At 34.9% G+C, this 27,724-nt stretch overlaps 1 protein-coding gene across 1 annotated transcript; it reads right to left on the bottom strand.

The window, feature by feature from the left end:
* Window positions 1–26,892, bottom strand: RAB11FIP2 (RAB11 family interacting protein 2). Its single transcript, XM_026704840.2, has 5 exons — window positions 25,685–26,892; window positions 17,259–17,701; window positions 15,015–15,477; window positions 12,143–12,188; window positions 1–2,166 (listed from the first exon to the last, which is right to left on the bottom strand). Exons 1-5 carry the CDS (start codon window positions 26,032–26,034, stop codon window positions 1,939–1,941), a joined length of 1,530 nt encoding a protein of 509 aa, XP_026560625.1. The 5' UTR covers window positions 26,035–26,892; the 3' UTR covers window positions 1–1,938.
* Between the last annotated feature and the right edge of the window lie 832 nt (window positions 26,893–27,724).

The following is a 27,724-nucleotide window of genomic DNA, read 5'->3' as shown; positions in this document are numbered from 1 at the left end:
AACCCTCCATAAAGCTTAACCTTATTTAATTCTAAGAAACCCTTTACACTCCAGCCTGTTAATATTTCCTATTAAGATTAACCAAGTTAATTTGAAAACTTAAAAAGTTTTAAAAAATTAAATATTAAAATTTCCAACATATAAAGTGGTTTACTTTCATCTGGTGTATTTGAAAAACACATGTAGAGAGAACCTAATAATTTAATATAATGGAATCTCAGATTAAATGTCAATGGCCCAAGAATTTAAATAATGTAAGTGAAAGTCATTAAATGTGTTACTATGCAACATCTGAAACCTTTCAACCACCAACTGATTTTCAAAATATATTCTATAGAAACTATGAAAATAAACACTTATTTTAAATGCACAAGTTAATATTAACAATTTGTACTTTATTTGAATTATAGAGGACAAATGTATGCTAGCATAGCTTAGAATTTGTACTTTATTTGAATTATAGAGGAAAAATGTATGCAAACTATCTCCCAAAATAAACCAAAGTCTAATAATCCAAATGGGATCTCTGTTCATGGCACAATATGCTGCTTAATGTGGTTAAGAAAATTTAAAAATACAAGGAATTGTTGCTCTTTCTGATAATACATTAAGCTATTTTAGTTACAAAAGGGTTTTAATCAATAATACATAATCAAAAACAAAACTTTCTGAATTAAACTTATTATTACTCTGAAAAAGGAAAAATATTTTCCATTTTTCTCCATAGAAATGCTTATATGTTTGTCCATGAAAAAATGTGCATTACACAATCAAGAAGAAAATTGAAGAAAAACATCATTTCATTCTTCCCAACACTGCATACTCCTTATGTCTAAGCCTATTTGCACTTCATACTAGCAATCATTCTGCCTGAATTTTTGTAAAATAAAGGATTACAATATAGTAAACAATATTTTCTGTATGGCAATATTTTCCATTAGAATTGCATTTACCACTATGAAATAGTTGCACAACAATGCACATAAATTTATTTAGTCAGAGACATGCTGAGTCACTATGTCCATCACTCTTTAATAGAGGACAATATTTGACTCTGACACAGAATACAGTACTGAAATAATTGCAATCAATTTTAAAAAATAATTTCCTATATTGGAGAAAACAAGCAAGTTAATCTCAATCTCGTCTCAAATATTGCAGAATCCAAATGATGCATATGTGTATACAGGCAAACCCCTAAACACACATGTATACGCTGGCTGACATATTAATATTTAGAAAGTTCCTGTCAGCTTTTCTCTCCATGCTTCTTATAGTCTAAACAAATGAGGTATTATCCACTAGTTTCTTCTGTTTTATTTCTCTTGTTTAAAATATACATCTGTGTGCCTAAACCAATGGCATGCTGTACCTTCATATATATTAAGCTCTGTTCCATCCATATAGATTATGGAATTTGCCATTTGAAAAGCTCACATTTCTTCAAGAGCACAAATGTAATATAAGCTCTACTTCATCCCCTCAGGCAAAAATGTATTATTGCCTCATTTAATAGTGATTCCTAAAGTACATCACATTTTCCTTCATATTAAGAGCTGCAAAACACATTCTGACTATGCACATTCATTCTGGAAGCATGCTGCAAAATCCCAAAGTGTTTGAATGAAGTGCAAAATAAATATTCAAGTATGTATATTAGATGACTATTGTACACAATTATCCAAACTAACCATAATATTTTGAAAATAAAGCATACCTGTAAGTACATGTTCAAGGTAAAGGAATGTTCTGCAGTAAAAGGAGTTTACATCTATCTTGTAAAACCTGGAGTTTATATACAGATTCAAAAACTAATACTAACTTAAATTTGGAGTCAAATGCTTTTAGGACAAAACATGAATATGAAATTTACAATATCAAAACACTGGACTAAGCAATCCACCCTCTTAATTAATACCAAGGAGTGTTGGCATTAGCTTAGGTTTTTGAAAATTTGCCAGCTCGCCGAGAGGGTTCATATGGCACTCGTAGAATACTTGGAGTTTCTTCCATTACTCGTACTAAAAGATTGTCAATATAATCCTCAAGTTCACGAATGTGGGTATCTTTTTTCTTCAGTTGTTCTTTGTGTTTCATCAACTCCTGTAAGACCTCTTCATATGTAAGATTACGATATCCTGTTGCAGCATCAAAAGGATTTCCATCCTAGAATAAAGATATTTTTTAAGATGACAAAATTAGAAGCATTGCCTTAATAGAAAAATGTGAATCAGAGGCCTCACAAAAGTTTCTCCATGTATTTCTCCAAAGGCACTGTAGAAGCACAATTAAATAAAGAGCAAAGAAATGCACTTATGACAAACACCTCTGTATAAATACTGCAAATACGTCAAGACCCATTTCTGTCTTGAAATGTCTTTTTGTCTTTAAAAACAAGTTTTTAAAATATTGAAACAAACAGCATATAGGTAGTTCTCACAAGCTCAGTTGGGACCAGAACCTCTGTCATTAAGCGATGTGGTCTTTAAGTCATTCATACCCAATTTTATCACCACTTTTAAACAGTTTATAAGCAAATGTGCTCTCCCCATTGATTTTGCTTGTTGGAAGACACTGAGGAAGTCACAAATGGTGATCATGTGACCTCAGGAGTCAGCAAACACCATAAACACAGGCCAATTGCCCAGTGCTCAAATTTTGTTCACATGACTGTGGGGATATTGCAATCTACTTAAGTGTGAGGGCCAGTCATTAGATACTTTTTCCAGTGCTGTCATAACTTTGAACATTTGTTAAACAAGTGGTCATAAATTAAGGATTACTTAACTTCACTGTATCACTTCATGTAATTTCAACACTGCTCTAACTTTGTTATCATAGCACAGGGGTGTCAAACTCAAGGCCTGGGGCCGGATCTGGCCCATGGGGTGCTTAGATCTGGTCCATGGGGCGGCTCTGGAAACAGCAAAGGACCACAATGCCTCTGCCAGCAAAAACAGAGCTCCGGAGGCTGCAGATGGCGCACCTGAGCTCCGGTTTTGCTGGCAGTGGGTTGCAGGAGGCCTTGCAGCCAAAAACAGAACACAGGAGCCCATTTTCGCTGGCAGAGTGCTTGGGCCACCAGAGGTGTCCCCAACACGAGTGATGTTGAGCTGGCCACACTCGTAGCCACATCTCCCCAAGGTCAAACACAACCCCGATGCAGTCCTCAATGAAATTGAGTTTGACACTCCTGTCATAGCACATCCTACATAGCACTGTACATGATGATGTCACAAACTTCATGAATTAATGAATAATTAGAACCCCATTTTTAAAGAAATGCAGAGAGCATTTAGTAAATGTGTTCTATATTTTATATGGATTGGTAAAAATCAAGGATACTTATATTACTACCATTTGGAAGCTGCAGATAATATTTCTACATCACAGCCAATTTTAATCATACAATTTCAGAACTATTCACTAGATGTGTCTTTCTGTGTGCAAAATTTCATGTAGGTAACATATGCAATGTTATAACCGATGTAAGCATGAAAAAAATCAGGAAAGCTATTTTATTTGTTCCTCACTAGAAGTTGTAATGTTGTAACAGGAGGCAACAATTGTTTCACACATTTTCTCGAATCAGCCATTGGACATCAAGAATTATAAGATTTGGTATATTTCTATTGTTTCTATCAAAACTGCTATTCCAATATTTTTTTGTTTAAATCAGTGGTTCCCAAGCTTTTTCAGTCCACCGCCTCCTTCATGCTACAAACTCATCCTCAATGCAGTCCACCCAGGGGTGGGAGTCAAATTTCTGTGGGCGTGGCCTAATTTGAGGGTGTGGTTTGCTGGTAACGTGATTGGTGGCGTGGCTTGCTGGTCACGTGACTGGATGAGCGTGGTTAGGTGACTGGCAAACCAAATACAAGCAGTCCTCACTTAATGGCCGGTTGCTTAGCAAGTTTTCTAATTTATGACTGGTCTCCTCAGAACTACTTGACCTGTTTTTGGAGTTTTGACAGCCATGCACACACATATACACATCCTCCCTTCCAACCCTGCTGGAGCAGGTCATTGGACAAGAATCGGCAAAGCATCTCTGATTAGATTCGAGTAATGAATAAAATCTAATCAGAAATGCTTTGCCGATTCTTGTTGATTTATTTGTATTTCTTTACTTTATGTTGCTGAATTGCATTGACATGTGTGTCCCTTCTTGTGCACAATCCAGAAGCTTTTGTGATTCTTTGCAGCAAAAATTACCGACCTCTGGCTTTGCTCTCCTTTCCCAACACTGCGTTCGGGGCGTAGCTCCTTGCACCAGAGCATGCAAGTGAACGGGATGATCCTGCGGGGCCTTGCCTCGAGCGCGGTGGTAGCGGGATTTTTTCTCACCCCTGAATTGTGCCCTGCCGCTCATCTCCAGTGCCCCTGCCGAATCTTAGCGCCCCCCTGCCAGCACCCTTGCCTTTCAGCCCCACCCTAAGGCATCCCAATGCCCACCAGGGGGCGGTACCGCCCACTTTGGGAACCACTGATCTAGGTCAACTGTTATGACTATGAAGTATTGGAATGATCAGGCTGACTATATTCATAAGCCAGGAAAAGAACAGCTATATCTTTCTATGTAGACAGAAATCCTTAGCTGCAAACAACCTGTATACTTGAACCAGAAAAGGGGAAAAGTGAAAGAGACAGGAACAATTAATTGCCATTCAAGAAAGCATGAAGATTAGGTTTGCCCAGATGGTTACAAATCCTGGGTATAGTTTATTACTTTGTCCTGGCCTTGAACAACTGATCTCATCCACTCCTTTTGCTTACATAGCTTGCTTTTTTATTTTGTAATCCTGATGACAGGGCCTCTCTCTCTTTCTCTTGTTACATGTGAATAGCTAGTTAATTGAAAATTGGGACACAAATTCACACAGAAAAGCAACAAATAAATAAATAAAACAACCCAGAGAATTCTAGGTAAATCCTGCAACTGTCAGAATGGTTCAGCTTTAAATTCTGGAAGAACTTCAATAAGAAAGTTGCAGGAAAATACAAATACTAAGGAATTTACAGAACACCATTTTTTTCTATCTCTCACTGTTGGTCTGCAGCAAAAGCAGGAGCAGATTGTAATTGAGATCTAAGTGAAAGAGGCCTCCATCTGGGATCCACAGTGCAGTGTTATTAAGTGAACATTTCTCTGGACTATTTCCCACTTTCCTGGCAGATGATGATGATGCAAGGCAACTAGTCTATATTTGAAAAGAACCCAATATGATTAAAATGGATAATAGACATGACTCAAAAACATTTCTTGGTTGCTTCCCAACAGTGAGATAATGCTACATGCTTCTTTTTAATGAATCCAGGCTCTATTTTAAGATTTGCTTGTATCTATCTCTTTCTATATTTAAACAGCAAGTTAGGGCTAATTCACATCCGCAGAAACCACACTATAATCCAATGATCTGCAACTGAATGAATGAAATTGAAAGTATTATTTCATATATGAGGTAAAATCTATGATATAAAAATACTCTCCCTTGCTTATTTATCTAGGTGACACTTAATACATTCAAATAATCAACTAAAGCTGAGCTCATCCACTATATCAATGAATTCTTCTGCCTTTTTGAAACTATTCACACTAATAGACAGATACAAGCATATATATATATATATATATATATATATATATATATAGAGAGAGAGAGAGAGAGAGAGAGAGAGAGAGAGAGAGATTTAAAATGACATTTAAAAGAAATGGCATTTAAAAGGAAGTGACATTTAGATGTACACAATTACTTTCTAATATACAAAACAGTATATAGGTTTGTCTTCCAGATTGATCAAAGTTGACTAATATCTAAATTTAAGGATAGTGACAATCTATCAATATTTCAATGAAACACTTAGTAAAAAAATAGAATATCTGAAATTTGTCTTATATGACTACTGGTCATACATACGGAATTTTATTTTATTTTTCAAAAAAAATGGAAGAATAAAAGAGATGCTTGTGTAAGTTTTTAAATATTTAATTTTAATATTGATTTGTATATTGTTATAATAATTATTTTATGTGTGTGCTGTTTATATTCTATTATTATAAGCTACCCAGAGCAACTTCTTGAAACATAAATTTGATTAATGAATAAATAAATAAAAAACTGTTGATTATACATAGATTACTTAATTTACTGTGCATATGCATTTGTATCCATTCAAAATAAAGCTCCATTGTATCAATATAATTAAATTTGAATAAAGAAACAGTTTATTGAACTGACTAAAACATTACACTAAAAACAGAATATTATACACTGCTTCTCAAATGAAATTGTAATTTTTGTTACCTACAAATAAAAACATTTTATGCTCTCAGCATAAAAGCAAATTCCTCAGCTTGTCTACTAGTAAAAAGCAGAATTTCTGCTATGAATGTGAGATATTTAATTACTTGTAGCCTTTAAATCAGATTTTCAACTCTGGTAACAAATGGGAAGCTTTTTGTTTATATTTGAATAAGATCATAAAAAATAATACCAAAACTCACTAGTGATTTAGGGAGCTAAACTACATCAAAGGCACAATAATAATTAAGTTTCAATCCCTTTCATTTAAATTACTTCTATTTAGTTTGGCACCTATCCTACATATCATTAAAATATGCAGGTGGAAAGTTGAAATAAAGCTAACTAGAATGGGTGAGTGAGGAAGGTGTTATAAATGCTGCAAATCAATCAAGTGTTAATTTTTTTGAGCTCCTAATCATTAATTGAAAATAAAAAAGTGCTTTATCTATGTTTATATCTCATCTGCTTTTAGAAATCATCTCAAAATAGCGTCTATATCTCCTGCAACTTTATAAATACTTAAATACTTATGACTGCGAGAAGTTTAAGTATCATATAGGTTCCAAAATCTAAAAGAAATGGTGATCCATACTGTTGATATTTCTGAATTATATAAGTAAGAATTCTATATGTATATATTCATTCACACTTTTAAAAAAATCTGTTCATATTTCAGATAATCAATTTTTTCCTGTTTCCAACTTTATAACAGTTGGCAGAAGAGATACCATTTTAATTATATACCGCAGATGGTTGAATATATTAAATTTTGTTCATTTCTGATCATTTAGATCAAAACATATGCATAGTTTCAAGTAAAACAACTCTGTCTATGCAACTAATATAGTGACTGAGATCAGTATGATTTTACTATCTTAAATGGAAACACATGTTCAGTAAATGAGGACAAATTAACTAAAAATAAATATTCTATGCCATTTCCCAACAATACTGCTATCATATTCAATAAAGAATAGGAAAAAAACCACACTGTTTCAAGCTAGGAAGCGTATAGAAAAAGCGGGATAAACAAGTATTATTTGGGTACAAACTGATAGCTGCTGCTGGAAAAAGCAAAGATAACATTTGAACTTGGAATTCTTTGATCATTTGTTTATTCTAATGAGGAGCTTTGTTTTGGGAATATAATTGAAACCACTTTCACATCTCTTGTTTTACTTTTCCATTATCCTTTTGGCTTTTTAATTGGACTTTCTTTTCAATGGGCTACCTCTCATTCAGTCACAGGTGACGGCACTAACAAAACAAAACAAATATATAAAATACCATTTCCTAGGGGAAAACCACAATGTAAGTCATTGAAAGAACACTATTTAAATTACTTCAAATTTATTTGTTAAATTTAATATTTAATAGTTAAGTTGTAATATTTGAATTATTTCAATAGTTATGTTTTAAATTTTCTGAAAAGTGCCTTCTAGATATTGTATTCCCATAATTCGGACTTCAAAAGTAAAATAGTTTTTTTAAAAAAATTGTTATATTGTTCTGAATAATAATATAGAAGCACAAACATAAAAAGCTTTGAAATATTGGATAAATAGTAACATTTATTATTCAGGCCTACTAAAGATAAATGTGATAGCTCAATGAGTTCAATTGAGCTCTTCCTAAATAATACTTCACCAAATCTAAAGAACTGATTCTAAAATTAGTGACAGCTTCAGCCCAGTCTGGACAAATAACATTCTCTTTAAACAAGGGAAAACAAAATCTGTACAGTAGAACTATACAGTAGAATCTATACAGTCATGAATGCTTCTGACCACAACCAAATCAAGTTCCAATCAAAAAAATTCACAATTTTTTTTTCCTGCAGCCAATTTCCCCTTCCGTGTGATTTTTTGTAAGCGCCAAATTTCCAAAATTAGGTTTGGGTCACAACTAAATCAGGTTGCAACCAAAGTTATGGAAAGAATTATGGTTGTGACCATAATTGGTCACGACCATACAGTTCTACTGTAGTTATTATAAAACAGGTTATAACATTACCATGTTTGAATTGAAGACTTTTTAAAGATTGTTAAGTTATGCTACATTTATTCTTCTGACTCTTCAATGAAATGAATATACACTTGGAATAGATCTAGCATTTAAGAACCTTTGTTATTTTTTTTCATGATGATTTATAAGGTTTATGAAGTTCATGGGAGTCCATAGATAGAAGCCTAGAAGCCCTGATCAACTAGTTCATGAGCACTAAAGATGGCCACTCATGCCATTATCACTTCCCTTATTGCTAAAGAGTGCTTTACAGTCTTAAAAGAGCACCCAGAAACTTCAACTGATATAAAGTGCAGTAGCCTATCTTTTACAAGACCATTTTGTTACTGTCTTGTGACAACATGCTGCAAGAGACATATTAAATACCTGGGTTTTCTGAGTGCAATTCAGGATGCTGATTATTTCCTATAAAATCCTATGTTATCCTACAGCTTAGGTATCTATATCACCACCTAATCCAAAATTCCCATTTTTATTGTTATTGAAAAATAACAGAATAACTGAATTGCAAGGGACCGTGGAGATTTCTAACCCCTATATCCTATATCACTCTGGGCAAATGGCTGTCCAATCTCTTCTTAAAAACCTCCAGTGATGGTGCAGCCACAATTTTTGAAGGCAACTCATTCCACTGATTAATTGTTCCATGAAATTGTTCCATGAAATTTCTTCTTAGTTCTAGCTTAGTGCTCTCTTTGATAAGTTTTGATCTGTTATTCTTTGTATTGCCTTCAGGTGCTTTGCCTCCCTCTTCTTTGTGTCAGTCCTTCAAATATTGGAACACTGCTTTCATGTCAACCTTAGTCGTTCTCTTTGTTAGACTAAACATACTAAGTTCCTGCAACCATTCATCATATATTTTAGCCTCCAGCCCTCTAACCAACTTTGTTGCTCTTATCTGTACTTTTTAGAGTTTCAATATCTTTTTTATATTGTGACCAAAATTAGATGCAGTGTTCCAGATACACTCTTACTAAAACAGTATATAGCAGCATTAATACTTCATGTGATCTTGATGTTATTCATTCGTTGATGTAGCCTAGGACAACTAGGCTAGGACCAACAGCTGCAACATACTGCTGGCTCATGCTTAAGTGGTTGTCCACTAGGACTCCTAGATCCCTGTCACAGCTACTGCTGTTGAACCAGGTACCATTTATTCCATACCTGTGCATTTGGTTTTTCTTGCTTAACTGTAAAACCTTATTTTTCTCACCACCAAATTGCAATTTATTAACTAAGGCCAAAGGTTCAAGTCTGTCTAGATCCTTCTGGATCTTGAATAAAATGTTGTCTATTCTTCCTAGGTTTGTGTTGTCTGCAAATTTGATATGTTCCCCTCTAGGTCCTCATATATATCATTTATGAAGATGTTGAAGAGTACTGCGCCTAAGACAGGACGTTGGGGTACTCCACTGCATACCTCTCCCCATGTAGATTGAGTATAATTTGTCAACCAGTTATGAATCCATTCGGTGGTGATGCTGTCTATCCCACATTTTCTATTTTACCATGATCTACTTTGTCAAATGCCTTACTGAAGACCAAGTATACTATATCCACAGCATTTTGCTGATCCTCTAATATAATCACTTTGTCAAAGAATGCCAAATATCAACTGTCTAACCTACTTCTTGGTAAGACAGAAAAATGGGGATAGACAGCATCACCACCAGATGGATTCATAACTAGCCAACAAATTGCATTTAAATATAATTGGAGAAGGCCTGAAAGCAATTATTCTCAATAAGGTCTCCTTCCAGTGGAACAGCATGACCAACATCTTTAGGGTTGCTCTATCTCTTGTGGCCTTCTTAAGTGGGACTCATCAAAGATAGATGTTTTGATATGCAGGTAGTCTTTGCTTAACCATTCATTCAGTGACTATTCAAAATGATGATGGCTGTTGATCGCAACCTGCCCACATTTACAAATACAAGCCGTGTTTCAACTTCCTTAGCCATCTATCTCCTTTCCCAATCTCTGACTTGAGTCAATCTGTTGTCTTCTTCCTCCCATTGCTGATAAGATACGAATGCCCAGGTTGGCAAGGGCAGTGGAGGTGTCAGAGTGCAGTGAGATCAAAAGAGCAGAAATATTGGGGAAAGAAAGGATGAACTGAAGTAGAAGGGTGCTGGCAGGGTAGGAAAAGTGTGAAAACCTTGCCTAACTACAGCCCAGTCCTAGCTTAGTGACAGCAAAACAGACTACCAAAACTGTTGTCACTAATGCTGTTTCACCTAATTACCATATCACTTAGAAAGGGAAATTCCAGTCTCAATTGGGTTGCAAAGTGAGTACTACCTGCAATTTTTTTCCCTGTAATTCTAAATTACATTTCTTTTTTCATTCTGGTTTGTCGCTGGTGCTCTTTGTGCCCTACTGGGAGTCTTCTATGATTGAGTTTATTTTTAATAAATAAATAAATGTTTCTTGATTATCATCTTGTAATATTTATTAATCAATCTAGAATTCACATTTGGATTAACTTTCCTAAACCACTTAAAAAGACCCATAGGACTTGGATTTAGCAAATAATAATTGAGTATATTATCTTCGAATAAACAAAAAGCAAAAGGATGAAAAGGGATTAGGGAACAGGTCCAAAAGTCCTCATGCATTGTCATCTTCCAGTATTTCTGTTACCTTCCAATATATTTCCTTCTTAAAATATATATTCCAATGAGTTTAATGAATAAAAGTTCCTATTTCCATCAAACTGACAAGCTTGTGTGAAAAAGTATTATTATGTATCTAGTCATCTAATTAAAAATATATAACCGAAGTGAAAAACAACAGGTAATATAGTTGAAAATGCATGAAACCATTCAATATAGAGGCCGAGGGGGGTTAATCTCTTCAGATTAGAAGGCAAGAAACTTGCGAAAAATATACAGCAACATAAATAAAGTTAGATAATTAATTTTTCTTTAACATAGAGTAAGGATAGGCAGCTATGACCCTTGCACATTTTTGGGGGTAGTTGCCATAACATCATATACTGCAAATGCTTAAAACTGATAAAACAATTTATTCCCATTTTAAGGCAGAAGATTATTTTAAAAAGCGTAAATCAATCTTAAAAGAAGTTAAACTCTCCCCAAAACAAAAAGGGAAAGTGATTAAATCTTACCCCCAGTCAAATGTGGTATTTGGTTGTTTCTATTGTCCATCATTCTTCCATCCACTACAGTCTTTGTTTCTAGAAAAAAGTGCTGCCTCCAACCATTAAAAGGTTGCCCATCTTAAATAGCGCTGTGTCTATGCAGGTTAATCATATGGCACATTTACATATTCAAGCAATGTGAGAAACAGTCTATATTTATGTTGGTACAAATTCATACTGTGCACTTTTTATGTTAGGAAGTTTAAGTCAATTGTTATTCCCTGTGTACTTAGAACATTAAGAAAATATGTAAGTATGGATGCAAAATCCCTTCTTATGCATATCAGGTATGGGATTAGACTGCATGATTCTGCTTTTCACCCAAACTTTTAATATGAAACCACTTACCACACATTCATGAAGAACAGGCTATTTATACCTTTAAATTATTAATCACATCTACTGTGGATAATATATCTCATGTAAAAACAATCAACAAGAAAAGACAACTTGTTTCTGAATTGTCAATGTCAAGAAGGAAATCAACATATTGGACTAGATAGGGTTCTGGATTAATTCAGGAAAGAAAACCCGCAAATTAGGGTTCAATCAGTCAGCTAAAAACAACAAAGTTTTAAACAACAAAGCTTACAGCAGATATCCTTTCTCAAATATCAAATGGAACATCAATCAAGTAGTTACTTACCATTGTTTTTTGAAATTCTTCAGAGTTTTCAGAATTCACATTAAGACTATGGAAGTAATAAAAATATACATTATATAATAAATATTTAGATGCATGTGATATTTCAAAATAACGGTTGCTCTTTTTTTCCATACATCATCCTTCCCCCAGATTTTTGAAAATCAGCCATTTTTTTCTAAACAGTACTATCTATTTATAGATAGATATCCTAATAAATGATAGCCGTCCATTTACTTGGAGTCAAGCTGCACTAAAAGCCCTCCTCACCTTGTTTTCACCTTCCTACAGCATTCTGTCAGCTGAAACAGGGACAAAAACTGGGCCAGAAATGGCTGAAAACAGCAACATGGCCTGTTTTCGGCTGGCAAGGTGCTATAGGAGGCATCCATCCTCCCTCCACCGCCGGCCCGCAGAGAACTACAATGCTGATCCAGCCCTTCAAGAAATCCAGTTTGACACCCCTGCATTAAATGGTTTTCCCAGTTTTCGCTATAGACAATGATATCATTTAAGTAAGTCTCACATCATTTTAGTTGATCAGGGAAGATTTGGTCCATTAACCTTCAGAAGATAGGTGTCCCTTTTACTTCAACCAATGAAAGAGATTGTCTCATGAAGTGGTAGGTTCTCCTTCACTAAAGATCTTCAAACTGAGGCTGGACAAACATTTGTCTGATATGCTTTAGTTAGTAGAACCTTTACCAAGCAGAAAGATAGACTATATAATCTGAGAAATCTTCCAACTATTTGTAATGCATAGCTAGAAATTATAAGCCACATTGGAAAGGAACCAAAGTAGAAATGATGGAAGCTCTCTAAACAACAATGAAAATAGAAGAGAAAGTACTGGAGAAAATAACAAAATACAAAGACCTGCGCATAGAAGAGAAACAACGGTAGCAGAAGAAAGCAAAGATAGGGCCAATAGTAATAGGTGCCTTGGGTGTAATCCCAAAACATCTGAATACCACTAGTATTGACAAAATACATTTAACAATACATTTAACATCATCAAATCGCAATATCCCAGGTCCCTGGAAAGAACTTGTTAGATAAAAATGTGAAATCCAGTCCAAACATCTGACCAAATCAACATAATAATCTAATTAGACACTTCATTGAGACACCTATCTAATCACATTCTCAAACCTGGCATTCAATCATGTTAGTAACAACCTGTCGCCTTTAACTACTGGACTATTTGTTACCCTGTGTCCAGTGCCTAAGAGCTCATTAATTATCCAAATTTCTCTTTCTCTAGGTCTTGTTAATTACCTGTCTCCTGTCTCAGAGGACCTTGTTAATAACTTATACAGTCCCTCTAAAGAGGGCCTAACAACACATTAAAATTAAAGATGCTTTTGTTTTAACACCTGTCAAGTGCTGTAAATTGAGAAATTTTCACATTAGTATATTAGCCTACTGTAGTGTAGCATAAAAACAAACATTTTTTATTAAAATGTTGCACACAGAGTTATCAATATTCTGGAAAAACAATATTTTAGTTGAAATTTGTTCTTAAATACTGTATGTTCCGTGCACAGGACTGCTATGAGAACTACACATTAACACCTAGATAGCTACTATGATGAATAGTGCCATTAGCCTAATATAATAAAAGTGATCAAGGAACTTTAAAGAGAAAACTTTGAAAAGTGTAATTGGGATTACAAAACATTAACTCTATTGTTCTTAAGGGACAATACGACCTCATGTAAGTTTTTCAAAGAATTAGTCATTTGAGCTATAGATTCTATATCAATGTGTACAAAAAGTCAATTAAGTTATTACTTCTTACAAAGACTTTCTTTCGTTATGGAAAAACAAATCTCAATAGCAGTAAACTGACTTCAGTATAAATAACTTAATAAATAAATAACCGAATAAATAAAATTATTCTTCAAAGTGATATGCAACTTTCTTTTAAGTCAATCTGGAAATTTTGATTACACCTAACTTCAATACATTAGTTTTTGACTTACAACCATTTGTTTAGTGACCATTTGAAGTTGTAACAGCACATTAAAAAACAACTTATGATCATTTTTCACACTTACAATCACTGCAGCATTTCTATGGCCATGTGATCAAAATTTGGATGCTTGGCAACTGGCATGTATTTATAACAGTTGCAATATCCTGAGGTCATGTGATCACCCTTTGCAAGCTTCTGACAAAGTAAATGAGGAAGCCAGGTTCACATAACAATTGTGTTACTAACTTAACAACTACAGTAATTCACTTAACAACTGTGGTAAAAAAGCTTGTAAAATGGACAAACCTCACTGTCTCACTTAATGACAGAAATGTTGGGTTCAATTGAGATTGCAAGTCAAGGACTACCTGCATACTAACTACAGCTAAAAATACCAATTTTACCATTGAGATAACAGAATATAACACAGATTATATATGCCAATTTTATGGCTCTCAGTACATTTCTAAACTCTATTTAATCTGCCTTTAAAAAAAAATAAAGTCCATTACTATTTAGCACCAGGTACCTAAAGGACACTCTGAGTCTATAAAGGTTGTGCAATGCTTCAAAATCACTTTCAAAAGTGAGATGTCTTCTAAGGAAATAAATACATTTCAATCACTTAAAAAACTTGAACGTGTAGTTGGGTTCCCCAAACACACATACTTGTGTTCAGCTGCCTAGACATATTTTATATAATAGAATGGCAAAACTGTTTGAAACAGAATTGTTCCACAATACCCACCTAAGCTAGTTACTTCACAGCACTGAAATATCAATCCAGGACTGTAATGTTTATTTTTTAAAATTAAATAATGTTCTCATTGAACAAATATAACAAATACATTATAATAAAAAAACATCAACTTCAAAATATCTAACCAAGGAACTTACCTAGATAGCAGCATATTTTTTGGCTTGAAGTTTGTAGTAAAGGGATTAGTGGAATCAAAATCAAAGCTGTCCTGATGACTTTCAGCAAAAGGACTGGGTGATTTCAAATCAGAGGAGCCTTCTGATCCCCCGTTACTAAGTCTATCTGATCGTTTGCCTTCTTTCTTTCCAGTCACTCTTTCAAAGAGACTAACCTTCTCCTTTTTCTCTTTCTTATTCTCTTTTTTTATTTCAGCTGATTTTGAAAATAAGCCCACATTGTGTCCCCATGATAAAGGGTTTTCTTCAAATGGATTCTTCTGTCTTGGCAATGTGGCAAACTTTTGAGGCAATGAAGCGCTCACATTTATAAAAGGATCTTGAGCTATAAAAGCCGAGTCACTGTCATCACCTGTGTTGTCCAGTTGACTCATTTTAGTGGTATCTGCACTTAATGTCCGTCTCTGTGGAGACTTTAGATTTCCTGAAAATAATGTTATTAGTATGCAACTGGACTCAAATGTAAAATATTATATGACTATTTGCAATAAGTTAAAATAAAAGTTTATTCCAACCAATATTACATCCCACAAGAACTATAATCGTCTGAAGAACTTCTAAGGATATCAAAAATGCACCACTATACTAAAAGTTTTCTATACATAGAGAATGACCAGGGTGGAGGAAAATAGTGCCATTTATTTTCGCAGTTTGTAGCCCACGTTTACACTCAAAACTACTTCAAGAGAGGCAATTTACAATTAAAACAAAACTAAAGTAGCTTATATTACCCTGTAATTTTGAATACTTTAATAATTCCTGCACAAGGACAAATTGATCAGAATACTATAAACATTTTATTATAACATTGTAAATTCATATATACAATGATCTGAACAAATTGTAATCCTTACTTCACTGGGGAAAATCAATGTTAACTAGCTAATAGGCTTTATACATGCTACACTATTTTGTTTACCTAGGTCTTTCTAACTGATTTGAATGTTTAAAATTTTTTCACTGTTATTGTTTTTGTATTTTAATAATGTATGATCCAATCTGAAATTTTCTAGTTTAAGAATGAAGTATAATATGAATATACATAATATGAAGAACAGATTTTGTTTCAAGCTTGGAACAAAACAGTTTAAATAGAAACATTCCAACTGAAATGACTATGTTCCACTACTTAAAAGATTTAATCAGAGAAAGTAATGAGAATTCAACAGAACTGCCTTGCTCTGTGTTTTCCTCCAAGAGCCAGAGGAGTAGTTGAAATATTAACTCATGTTGATTGCTATGTGCCATCCAACCTGCTGCAAAATTGGCCACAATTTAATTTAAACATTAAAAAATTCCTACAGAAATAATTTTGGTATTTGAAGAAAAAAAATTAAACAATTAACAAAAATCAAGTTCAAGTGCAAGTCCATGTTTGTTTCTATTATTAACAAAATCAAATACAAGTTTTGCACAAATCGAGGAAAAAGCACTTATATGTTATAGGAACAAAATGTTTCTCCTCATTCTTGCATGAGTTAAGAGTAAAACTTAACAACCTAAGGACATCCAGTAATACAACTAAATTCTAGAAGTCATTAAAAGTTGTATTGAAATGAATTCTAAAAAGTACAGATCACAGCATCATAGAGCATACAAAGATAACAAATCAAAATAGGACAAGTATTTTCAGCTTTAATTGAAAATACTTGTCCTATTTTGATTTGTTATCTTTGTATGTAACTATGTATCTTAATGTCAAGACTATACACATTTTGCACCCTTCCCCCAAAAAGCTCAGTAAATCAGTCCCACCTGCTGTAGAGGCTAGGCTACAACATCTGGGAAAAGTCAACCGCAAGAAAACATGTTTCATCACAGCATACGGAACAGCACAAAACACTCAAAACTGTCAAGCTTGAAACAAAACTCTCATTTCAATCATGGAAGATGCAGAATGTCTGTTTCAAGATAAAAACATTTGAAACCTGGAACTTTGGACTTTTGTATACACCAAATCTATTTCTAAAACAAATTACAGTGAAATGAAACTGAATATAGTAATAAGTAATAAAGTAATAAAAGTTATACTTATTAAAACAAATTATTGATGAAGCATTCTATTCTTCATTTGATTTCCACTGTATCTCAAATTCTTAGCACCTACATTTTTTTTAGGAATAAGTGCATAAAGATATGGGATTTGGAATAATTCTACTAGAAGGCCTTTTCAAATAGTTTGCCTTTTAAGATATCTGTACTTACCACCTTCATCCTCAGAACCAACAGACTCAAGCTGACGTCTGAAGAGGTAAGAGTTGCCAATTGTTTCCGATTTAATTTTATCTGAAATTATCTGAGGTCCTGTTAGATCAGACATTGAGTGAGCCAAAGAGAGTCGTTGAGGTCCCAAAAGAAAAGGCTTTTTTGGCTTTGATTTTAACTGCAATTCATTGAGGGATGTTATAGTGTTAGTTTCTGGAGTATTAGTACTTGGAATGATTGCTGAAGATGTATCCAAAAATGTTCCATCCGTCTTACGACCCTTCATTTTGTCCTTTAATTTAGCAAAAGGAGATTTGGTTTTGTCCTTAACTGACAAGTCAAACATGCTTGCTGTCATGTTGTTTCTCATAAATTGAATGTTGACTTTTATCTCGCCTCTGTCTTTAGTTCGTTTTCCTTGCTTGGACTCGAGAGTAAACCATCTTTAAAAAAAGATAGTATGCTGTTAGTTGCATAAGCATGTTTTAGAATCATATGATGCCATTTCATCTATCTTATGTAAGATTGCAAAAAGTAAATACAGACACATGTCAGGGAGGTTGCTTTACAATTTTAAATTTATTTATTTCCAAAATAAATAAATTTTAATTTATTTCAAATTTTAGAATAAGTGTTAGAAGAATAAAAGTGCCTAATTTAATCAGAATCCTATATAATAAACCAATATTAATTAAACTTCAAGAAATTGTAGCACTTAAAAGTGTATTAAAATGAGTTTCAAAACTGAAGCTCAAGTAGAGAAACCAAATGTCATTTAGTAGACTTAAAATAAACATTTATATACAACTTTCTCAGTAGGGCAACAGAGAAAGCCCACCATTCTTGATCACTTAGTAAAAGTGCTTTGAACAGAAAAATACCAGTAGCCAACACAGTTCATGCCATATGAACCATATATGTTTTAAGCATCTTGTTCCTGCCATCATACAATTTTTGAGTCAGGTGTTTCTGTACCATATATGGCATATACACACACCAACTGCTACCTCAAAGCCCAATCCCACCACCACCCAGCACAGATAAATTCTGTGGCCAAAACACTAATTGCTAGAACCAAACGCTTAGCAGACAAGACACACATAAAGACTGAACTATGCACTCTGACTAAAGTACTGACAGCCAACGGCTTCTACAAAAGCAAAATCACCGGCTTGATCCACAAAAACACACTGAGACATAATGGAGACCTAGAAGATGAACAGACCTATGGAACAGCTGTCCTACCCTACATAAGAGGTACTACAGACAAAATCAGTAAGATACTACACAGGCATCACATCAAGACTGCCTTCAAAACAGACAGAAAAATAGCAGCCATCCTTAGAAACCCCAAAGATAAGATTGACCTGGAAAACCAAGGCATATATGAAGTCCCCTGTGCATCATGCCCGGCCACATACATTGGACAGACTAATAGAAGAATAAGTACCCGCCTGGATGAACACAAAAATGCAGTAAAAAAGCTGGAACATACTTCCTCACTGGCCCAACACATGAAAGCCACAGGTCATAGCATCAACTTCAGTGGCACCAAAACCCTAGCCACTATAGAAAACCACAGCCACAGAATTATCAGAGAAGCCATAGAGATTGAAAAAAGACCTGGAAGCATGAATAGAAGAGATGATTCCACCAGACTGTCAATCATTTGGAAGCCTGCACTCACAAACAAAAAAATCTCCACACTACAAGCCAGGCAAACACCTGGGCACAAACAGATCCCCCTGGATACCTCCAGCTCAAACACACCCCAACCAGGAACCCAGATGAAACCTAGCTTCCTAACAAATGATAGCCGTCCATTTACTCGAAAGCCAAGCTGTACTAAAAGCCTCCAATACAGGAACACAATGTTGCCAGCCAATCAAGACACAAAAAAAAGCCACAAAACAGACAGAAGATATTAGAAACACCAATCAAGCAAAATACAGCAAACTCCAAGACCAATAAACACAGACCAAGACTCCCAACCAATCAGGATGAAGAAAAAACCATTCTGGCATAGCAATAGCCTAGCTCCAAATTTAAACTAAAACAACTGTAAAAGTCTGACTCACAGACAAACACAATACAGAAGCCTGATGATGGCAGATGAGATTCTGCCAAAACATTGCTACAACTTTAAAAGCACAACTACAATGGCGTGGGAAAATACCCGAACAAAGCTGAATGCCATATAGATAGATAGATAGATAGATAGATAGATAGATAGATAGATAGATAGATAGATTGATTTGTCTGTTTTAAATGTTTGTCAAATAAATGTTTTTTCTAGAATAAATGTTTTTTTTAAAAAATCATGATTTAAATCAATTCCACTCTGATACAGATTAATTCATGTCCCACCTAAAGATCAGTCAAATGGCATCAGTTCCTTTCAGGAACAAAACCTCAACGTGAACTTAGTTATATGGATGTAAACTTTTTTTTTTAATATGTAATATTCAATGATATACGTAGGTAATCCTCAACTTGCAACTGATTGCTTACTGACCATTCAAAGTTACAACAGAAGTCCCTCAAAAGCTACTTAAATACTGATTTCAAAATTACAATGACAGTATACACCCTCACAATCATTTGGTTGCATTTTGGTAGCTGTTCACCTTTATGGCTATTTAGAGTATCCTGCAGTCATATGACCATAATTTTTGATATTTTTTGCTTGTTTCCAGTGTTTACTTCCAATTGCAGGCAAAAAATGCCCATTGGATAAATGGATTTGGAAATTGTGAAAAATTGGGCCTAGTGATGCAATGTCTTAATTAATGATTGCAACAACTTACAATTATAATTCTGGGCTCAATTATTCTTGTGATTTGAGAACTACCTGTAGACATTAATTTTTGTGACATACTATAGCTTTCTATGCTGTGACATTAGCATTTCATGTTATGTGTACTTTGTTAAAAATATTTGTGCAATTGGATTATGTAGTGAATGGCGAATCATAACGTTTGAGAAAATATACACTTATATTTTTACTGTGAAGGACAGAATAAAAATCTATGTTTCCATTTGAAGCATTCCTCTGTATAAAGGTATAAAAGTCCTATTAATTTAGATACTAATTATGATATGAGATTATTCCAAAATTTGGATTAGGAAATAAATCATAACCAACCAAAACTGTAGTAATTCAATACTTTTGTTTATTGTTTCTATGGTACTGTTACAAACTAAATTAATGAAAGTTTCAATAGTTTGAATGGAAATGGCTACTTTTCAATAAATAAATACAATTAAAAATGCCCACCTTTGGCCAGAAAGAAATGTGATTTTACGTTTACAAATATATACATGAGTAAACATTCACACTACCCCTCCCCAATCTTCCAAATTTCTAAGATCATCTTAATAGTATAGCCACATCCTTCTCTAATTAAAAATAAATCCTATTAATGGAAGTTCTATCAGGATAGAATTACAGCTTTAATGTGTTTTTTTGACCATCTAAACCAGGGGTAGTCAACCTTTTTATACCTACCGCCCACTTTTGTATCTCTGTTAGTAGTAAAGTTTTCTCTAACCGCCCACCAGTTCCACAGTAATGGTGATTTATAAAATAGGGGACATAACCCCTACCATGAAAGCTGGAACGCCCACTAGTGGGCGGTAGCGACCAGGTTGACTACCACTGATCTAAACAAAAATAATTATTCATTCTTTATTTTAGTTAAGGGAAATAATAAGTGCACCAAAGGCTCAAAGCAGATCAGAGTTGGCCTCCAAGTATTAGCTAAATAATGAAAAGGCCTTAAGTCCCTCAAATTGTCATGCCTTACAATGTTGGGTAGTCAAAAAAGAAAGCAACATAACTATTTCAGGTGTTCATGATTTAATAATCCAAGAGCTGTAAATTACACTTGTTCCAAATCTGAAGCAGCAATTCTTTCCCCAATGGCAGAAGACCCAAGTTTATTCATACTCATAATATTCATACTCATAAAAGAAACCACCAAATAATCCTTGGGTCTTCTGCCAAAGTGAATATATTGTATTTTGCTATTGATAAGGTTCAGCTTCATCACTTGTATTATTTTAAAGAAATATGCTTAAGCCATTACTTACAGCAATTTAAATAAAGTTAATATTTATGCCTTTGGTCTGGAGGTTGATACATTTTTAAAGTCACAATGCCTGGCAACACAACTTTCTCTGATAAAAATAAAATTGAACAAGTTGCTAGTTGTGTGGTCTTCCTAGAATTCTAAATCAACTGTTATCTGTCCTTTTCCAAAAAGAAACATGTGCCAACATGATTCTGAAGTCTGTTTTTTAGAAAACCATACATATAGTGTGTTGGAAAAAGGAATCTAATAACTATATGAAAACTAAAATAATTACTAATAAAAATATTCAAATACTTGGATTTCATTTATTCCAAAACTAAGTCATGTTAAAATTACATCATCACTGAAGAATTATTTTAGATAAAATGCTCCAAATTTGCTCAAAGTATATGAAGGTAAAGAAGCATTATTTATATTTTATACAATTTATATTTATTATTGATTTGGAAAAAAGTCAGCATTATATTATTAGACACCATAGCTCATTCTTCAGAATTGATTAGTACCTATATTTTAGTACCAATATTTAAAGTATTGGACCAGAGGACAGCTTATTTGTAAAGCTACTGTATTTGTTCATATATAATATACAATTTTACCTCTGAAAAGCTTAGAAAAAACATATCTTCTTTCTACCATCTCAATCACAAATCCCTAAATGGGATAATGATGAAATTTTTGTGATAACCTAGTTTTGTCCACCATGAATTTTGGATGATAATATATAACCACACAAAATTGGTATGTATTTCTATATCACAATTATAGTTATAATGCATTGAAGTTTTATTACTTCTAGCAACACAAACACTGAATATATAACAAAACAATGGTGCCTATGAAAAATAAAATGCAAATGATAGATATGGCATTTTTAGAAAACAATGATAACCATAATGATAATACCCACCCACCCCCCACCCTCTACCCCCCAAAAGCCATCCATTTATGCTGAGGTGGACTAGCCCAATACTTGTGTTGGAAATGCAGAAAGAAGCTTCCATTGTTTTAATATATAGATGTAACCCTGGATTTTTAACAGCAATTGGGACTGGAATTTCTATCACTAAGCAATGTGGTCATTAAACTAATCCCATGGTTGTCAGATAAGGCAACTTTCTATGAACTTCCCACAACGAAGTTGTGAGCAAGAAGGCTTGCATCAAGGCCGGTAAGCAGAATCTAATACTGTACACATTGGCCAGAAAAACAGACTCTATACTCCAAACCCAAGTAAGTTTTCTCACTTCAAGAAATTTGGATCTGATGTAGAACTCCAACCCTTACAGTTTGTATGTTCCAAATGTCTACACTGGGTTAACTTAGTATCTTAGCCCAATACAACAGATGGAAGAGGAACTCTTTCAAAAAAATGAACAGACTGTATGCTATTTTTTTAATTTTTATTTCTCTATCTTTGCATCTGTTTCACTTTGTGTTATGAAGTACAACCTTAAAGAATGTAGATTTTTATTTTTAAGAGTGGAGAATATCACAAACCACAGGGAATTGCAAGAGAAGGTGATAAATGGCCTTTCTAGCTTCACCAAATGAGTGAAAAAGTGTTATTATGGAATGCATAGCATAATATAATTTGAAACTATTTAAAAATATAATAGCTGACCATGTGTTAAAGTAAAAATGAAGTGAACAGTTTGTCCCTGGCAAAACATAATAGCACATATACAAGAAATGCTTCTTATATTCAATGCCACAAACATACTGTATACTGGCACTTTTTCTGTCTAGAAAAATATATCCGTTCACATTGATATGCTTCCTAAATTAAAAATATGTTTGGATTAGGGAGCAAATATATTCATTATATAATAAACATTTACCAAAAAACTCTTAAGACTATTACAATCAGACTACATGTTTGGATTGCAGTCCTATCTATTTGATATGTAAATCTTATTTAAATGAATCTACCTACTTCTACCTGCCTACTTCTGACTAATTTAGAATTATCAGAAGGCTGTGCCTTTCTTTGCTAATACCAAAGAAAAGCAACATGTGCAAAGAGTAAACTAGGCATAAAATCATTCATATGCTATATTTAACTCTTCTGAATTATTTCAAACTACATAAATATTGCACATTCCAATGCTAGTAGATTTATGGAGGAAAACACAACTGAACCATTAGGTTTGTTATCTTGAGTGAACATGCTAAATAGATTCTGTCTGTTAATGATGTTCTGTGTATCTGCCACTACAATTCAACTATGACACATGGCACAGTCAGACCGAAGATCAGATATAAAAATGTTATAAACTTGACATAAATGTTGTGCAAAAAAAACAACTGTTCAATTAGGCCACAGTCTCTCCTTAAAAGATATGAACACATTGCAGAAAAAAATAAATGTACAAACAATGTACATAATTGGTATATCATATCATTAGAATTGATTGACCAAATAATATCACTATTCCTCCTGAATATTAAGGTGAAATATAATACCTCTTTTAAAGACATAATTCTATTTAAATGCATCTATGTAAGGACTGAAGTGAGTATATTAATTCCAAAATTCGGGTATACAAATATTGTGCAGTTTATCATTTAATATTCTAATATCAATTTTACGTTAATCCTGACTTCCAAATGGTGGGGAATAAAGGAGACAATGCAATACAATAAGGCTGGCCAAAAATGTTTTAATTGTCAAATGAAGATATTTAAGAAATATTTGTAAAATATTCTATCCTCCCTGAATGTGTAAATAGATTCTTCCTAGATAACAATCTTAAAATCTCTTTATAACAAAACTCAAAAATTAACTACAGTATGATATATTTGAGATAATTAGGCAATAGGATAGAAACTGGGAGGCTATGCGTTTTAGTTGCACCTTAGGCACAAAACCAGCTAGGGAACCTTGGCCAGCCTCTTTCTCTTTGGTCCAGAAAGGAGGCAATGGCAAACCACTAAACCTTGTCAAGAAAAACTGCAGGGATTTTTCCAGGCAGTCTCAAAGAACTGTACAAAAGTGAATGGAAGGGGGAAAAACTCCTTTGTTTCAGAATTTAAATGTTTACTATTATACACTAAAAATAAATAAAAATGGTTTGTGATAAAATCTGTGAAACTTCATTCCCAAGGTTTTTTTTCCAGTATACAATACTCTACTTCAATACTGCACCTGAAAACATAGACACTGCTTTCCAACTAAGTGGCCATTTAGGAGGATAATTGATACTTGGGACAAACATCTAATAAGAAAATGTAAACATTTCAAAAGGAATGCTTCCAAGTGTTGTTTTCCATATTCTGAAAAATTAGAAAATTAAATATATCTCAATTCAATAAAATAAAAGCTGTATGGATGGATCCATTATCACATCCATGTACTAAACATAATAATGTTTATTAATACGAGTTGAAATGGTAGTTTTATTCTGTGAGATTTCCATTCAACCAAAGAGCTCATTGTTACTCTAAACCAATCTCTCACATAGGTTTTTTCTTATAGGCATAAAACTGTCTTGCACTATTAGAAAAAATGTGGAAATATAAAGTAAAGATATAAATATAATGAAATCAATATCACATCCAAGAATACCGTACCTGTATTTCCCAAAATATCACATCCAAGAACATTTTTGTACACATACCCACACATACACACATTGTACTGTGTATGGAATAACAGGACATCATGTAACATGAGTAGAAAAAAAAAGAAGCAACATATCTCCAAAGATACAGCATATTCTCAGAATCAGGAATGTTACACTGTGGAGAAGTTCATAGGCTCTGATTTCAAGCCATACATCTTCCAATCAATAAATCAGACAAGAAAGTACCACATCTCTCAAATCATCAATCCAAAAATCAAAGTTCTTGTTCCCAGACTACTCCACCATTGCTTGTATATATTCAACATAGATCAAGTTACAGTATAAGCCATAATTTACAAGGCATATTTTCAAAATAAAATAATCCAAAAAATCCATATTGATTTCACTCTGTTTTGGTTACTAGTGCATAATCCACAATTCATGGTTGATCCCATCAAATTGGGGGGAAAACGTTTTCAACTACATATGAGCAATGAACTATGGCTCTTATTCTCATTGACTTTAACTTCATACTAATTGTACTTATGAGGTAGTTATGTGAACAATTTGTGGAGATTTTAAGGTAACCGTTTAAAAAAGGATTGGAGAACATGTGACCTCTAAAGTTAATACCCATTAGCCCTAGTCAACAAGAGTACTGGAAGATTATGGAAGCCAGGGTTTGGCTCTATCTCCTAAAACCAGAGATTTGCAACACCTGCAAAGATTACATTTCCAACACAAGACATATAAAAATAACACTTACTCTGTTTTCCTTCTCAGTTTGTCTTCAAAGATATCATTTAGATTAATTGCCACTTGTCCCAGAAACTTATCAAGGCCAACAAGAGACCTGTGCATGACTATCAGGTAGAGAACGTATTTTTCAGAGTTCCCTTCCATCAGCAATCCAGGCAGCTCAAACGAAGCTTCTTCTTTCCATATTGGATCAAGGGTCTTCTCTGCCACCGAAGTGGAGTATTTCTCTTTCCCCAATTGTATGATAGTGTATGTATCATTAGTGCCACTTTTGCCCTTTGGCTTGAGACCTTTGGCCTGAAGGACTGTGACCTGCACATGAGTTGGGAACCACTTTTGAGCTTGCTCTGACAACATAGTAACAAAGGGGTGGGGGAGAAATTTTGGGTAACAATAGCCACAGAAATAAAATACTGGGTCAGAAGGTATTTTTCACAACGGGGAAGCCTGACAGAGCCTTTCAGAGAACTAAGCAACTCTCATTTTTGAGATTCTTATTCATTCAGCAGCATTAAACAAAAAGGGCCAGGTTCCCTAACCTAGCTGACCGTCCCTTCAGATTCTTTTCTCCAAATGTTAATTTCCAGCATACCTCTGTAATCCTAGAGATAGTTCTGCTCTTCCATACTTCCAGACAATATATATTTGATTTTATCCTCTACCCACCGGATTTTCACTCCCACCCAAGGCCGACCGGAGACTAACGGGCTTTAAATAAAAACAAAAAAACCTCTCCCCACCCACACCCGTACAATTTGGCACTTGCCCTGCCTAACACCCGTTGAGATTCCTCTGCATCCTCTCCGGCAAATCCTGCTGGCAAAGCAACCTACACCTCTTAACAACGCGAGCGGGGTGGTGGGGACGGGGAAGTGGGTGTCGGGCAAGAGTTTGATTCTGCCGAAGACACGGAATCAGCTCCTGCCGAGGTAAACCGGACCCGTTCCGCTGGGGGCTCTGCCAGGCCGCCCTTCCCCGATAACGGCTTTTCTGGAGGTGGGGGGGTGGGAGTGTCCTTCGGTATGCCCGGGGTTGGGAAAGAAAAGGGGGGGGCGGCGTGACAATGAACGCCTCGGAAAAAGGGCATGTCATGCGGAGGCTCAGCAGCGCGGTCGCCCAGCCGCCTCCCTTCCTTCGGCCGAAACGCTCCAGCCGCCGAGCCAAGGCCCCACTTCCGCCTTCCCCATGTTGCCTAAACGGGAGCCGCTGAGTGGGAGCGAGTGAGCGGCGCCGCCTCTTTCCTCGGGCGGTCAGAGGGCGAAGGGTATGGTTCAGGAAGGCCAACCGCTTCCCCTGCCCTGCCTCGCCGGCTTCCAGCGGGCCCCATAGGGACGGGCGAGTGGGGTGAGGGGACGACGGCCGGGGAGAAATCCCGAAGGATGCGCGTGGTCCCTCACGGCTCGAGCGGCCGCCGGGGGAGGGTCGCGGTTGGACTGAGTTCCTATGCGGAAGGCTGGACCCTCCGCATAAGGACCGCTTCCAAGCTGGACTGGTATTTAGTGGGGCTTTCACTTCTGTCTGGCGTCTTCTTTTCGCCCTGCCTTGGTGGGGTTGCAATGCAGTAAACGTTCAAGGGCTTGCGATGGACTCGGTTTTAAAGATATTCCTGATTGGTTCGTAAAAACTTTTTATTTATTTATTTTTTGGAAAAAAAAAATTCTTGGAGACGTGGTCATGCTGAAGTATCAAAGACACTACACAACATGGGGGAAGTTGTGAATTGCACAAGAAGGGCAGGTGAATTACAGTAAGAAGGGAAAATAAACTGATCAGGAATAGCGCAATAAATTAAAGAAGAAAAAAACGACTTAATGATATATGCACCATTCCAGCAATGGAATGGTGGACATAATAATGAAACTCGGAAATGCCTTCAAAATGATGAATTTTGTTGAGCTGGTGTAGTTTAATAGTTAAGGTATTCAGTGAGAACCAGATTCAGGTTGCTGTCTCCTTAAAAATCACTAGGTGACTTGGGGGCCAGTTTTAGCCCAATCTATCCAACAGAATGGCTATCAAAATTAAATGGAGAGAGATCCAAATATGT

Source organism: Pseudonaja textilis, chromosome 4, assembly GCF_049901715.1.
Source record: "Pseudonaja textilis isolate UNSWEBS1 chromosome 4, rPseTex1.2, whole genome shotgun sequence".
NCBI lineage: Eukaryota > Metazoa > Chordata > Lepidosauria > Squamata > Elapidae > Pseudonaja > Pseudonaja textilis.
Note: the sequence above shows the minus strand (reverse complement) of the source record. Positions and strands in the feature narration are given on the sequence as shown.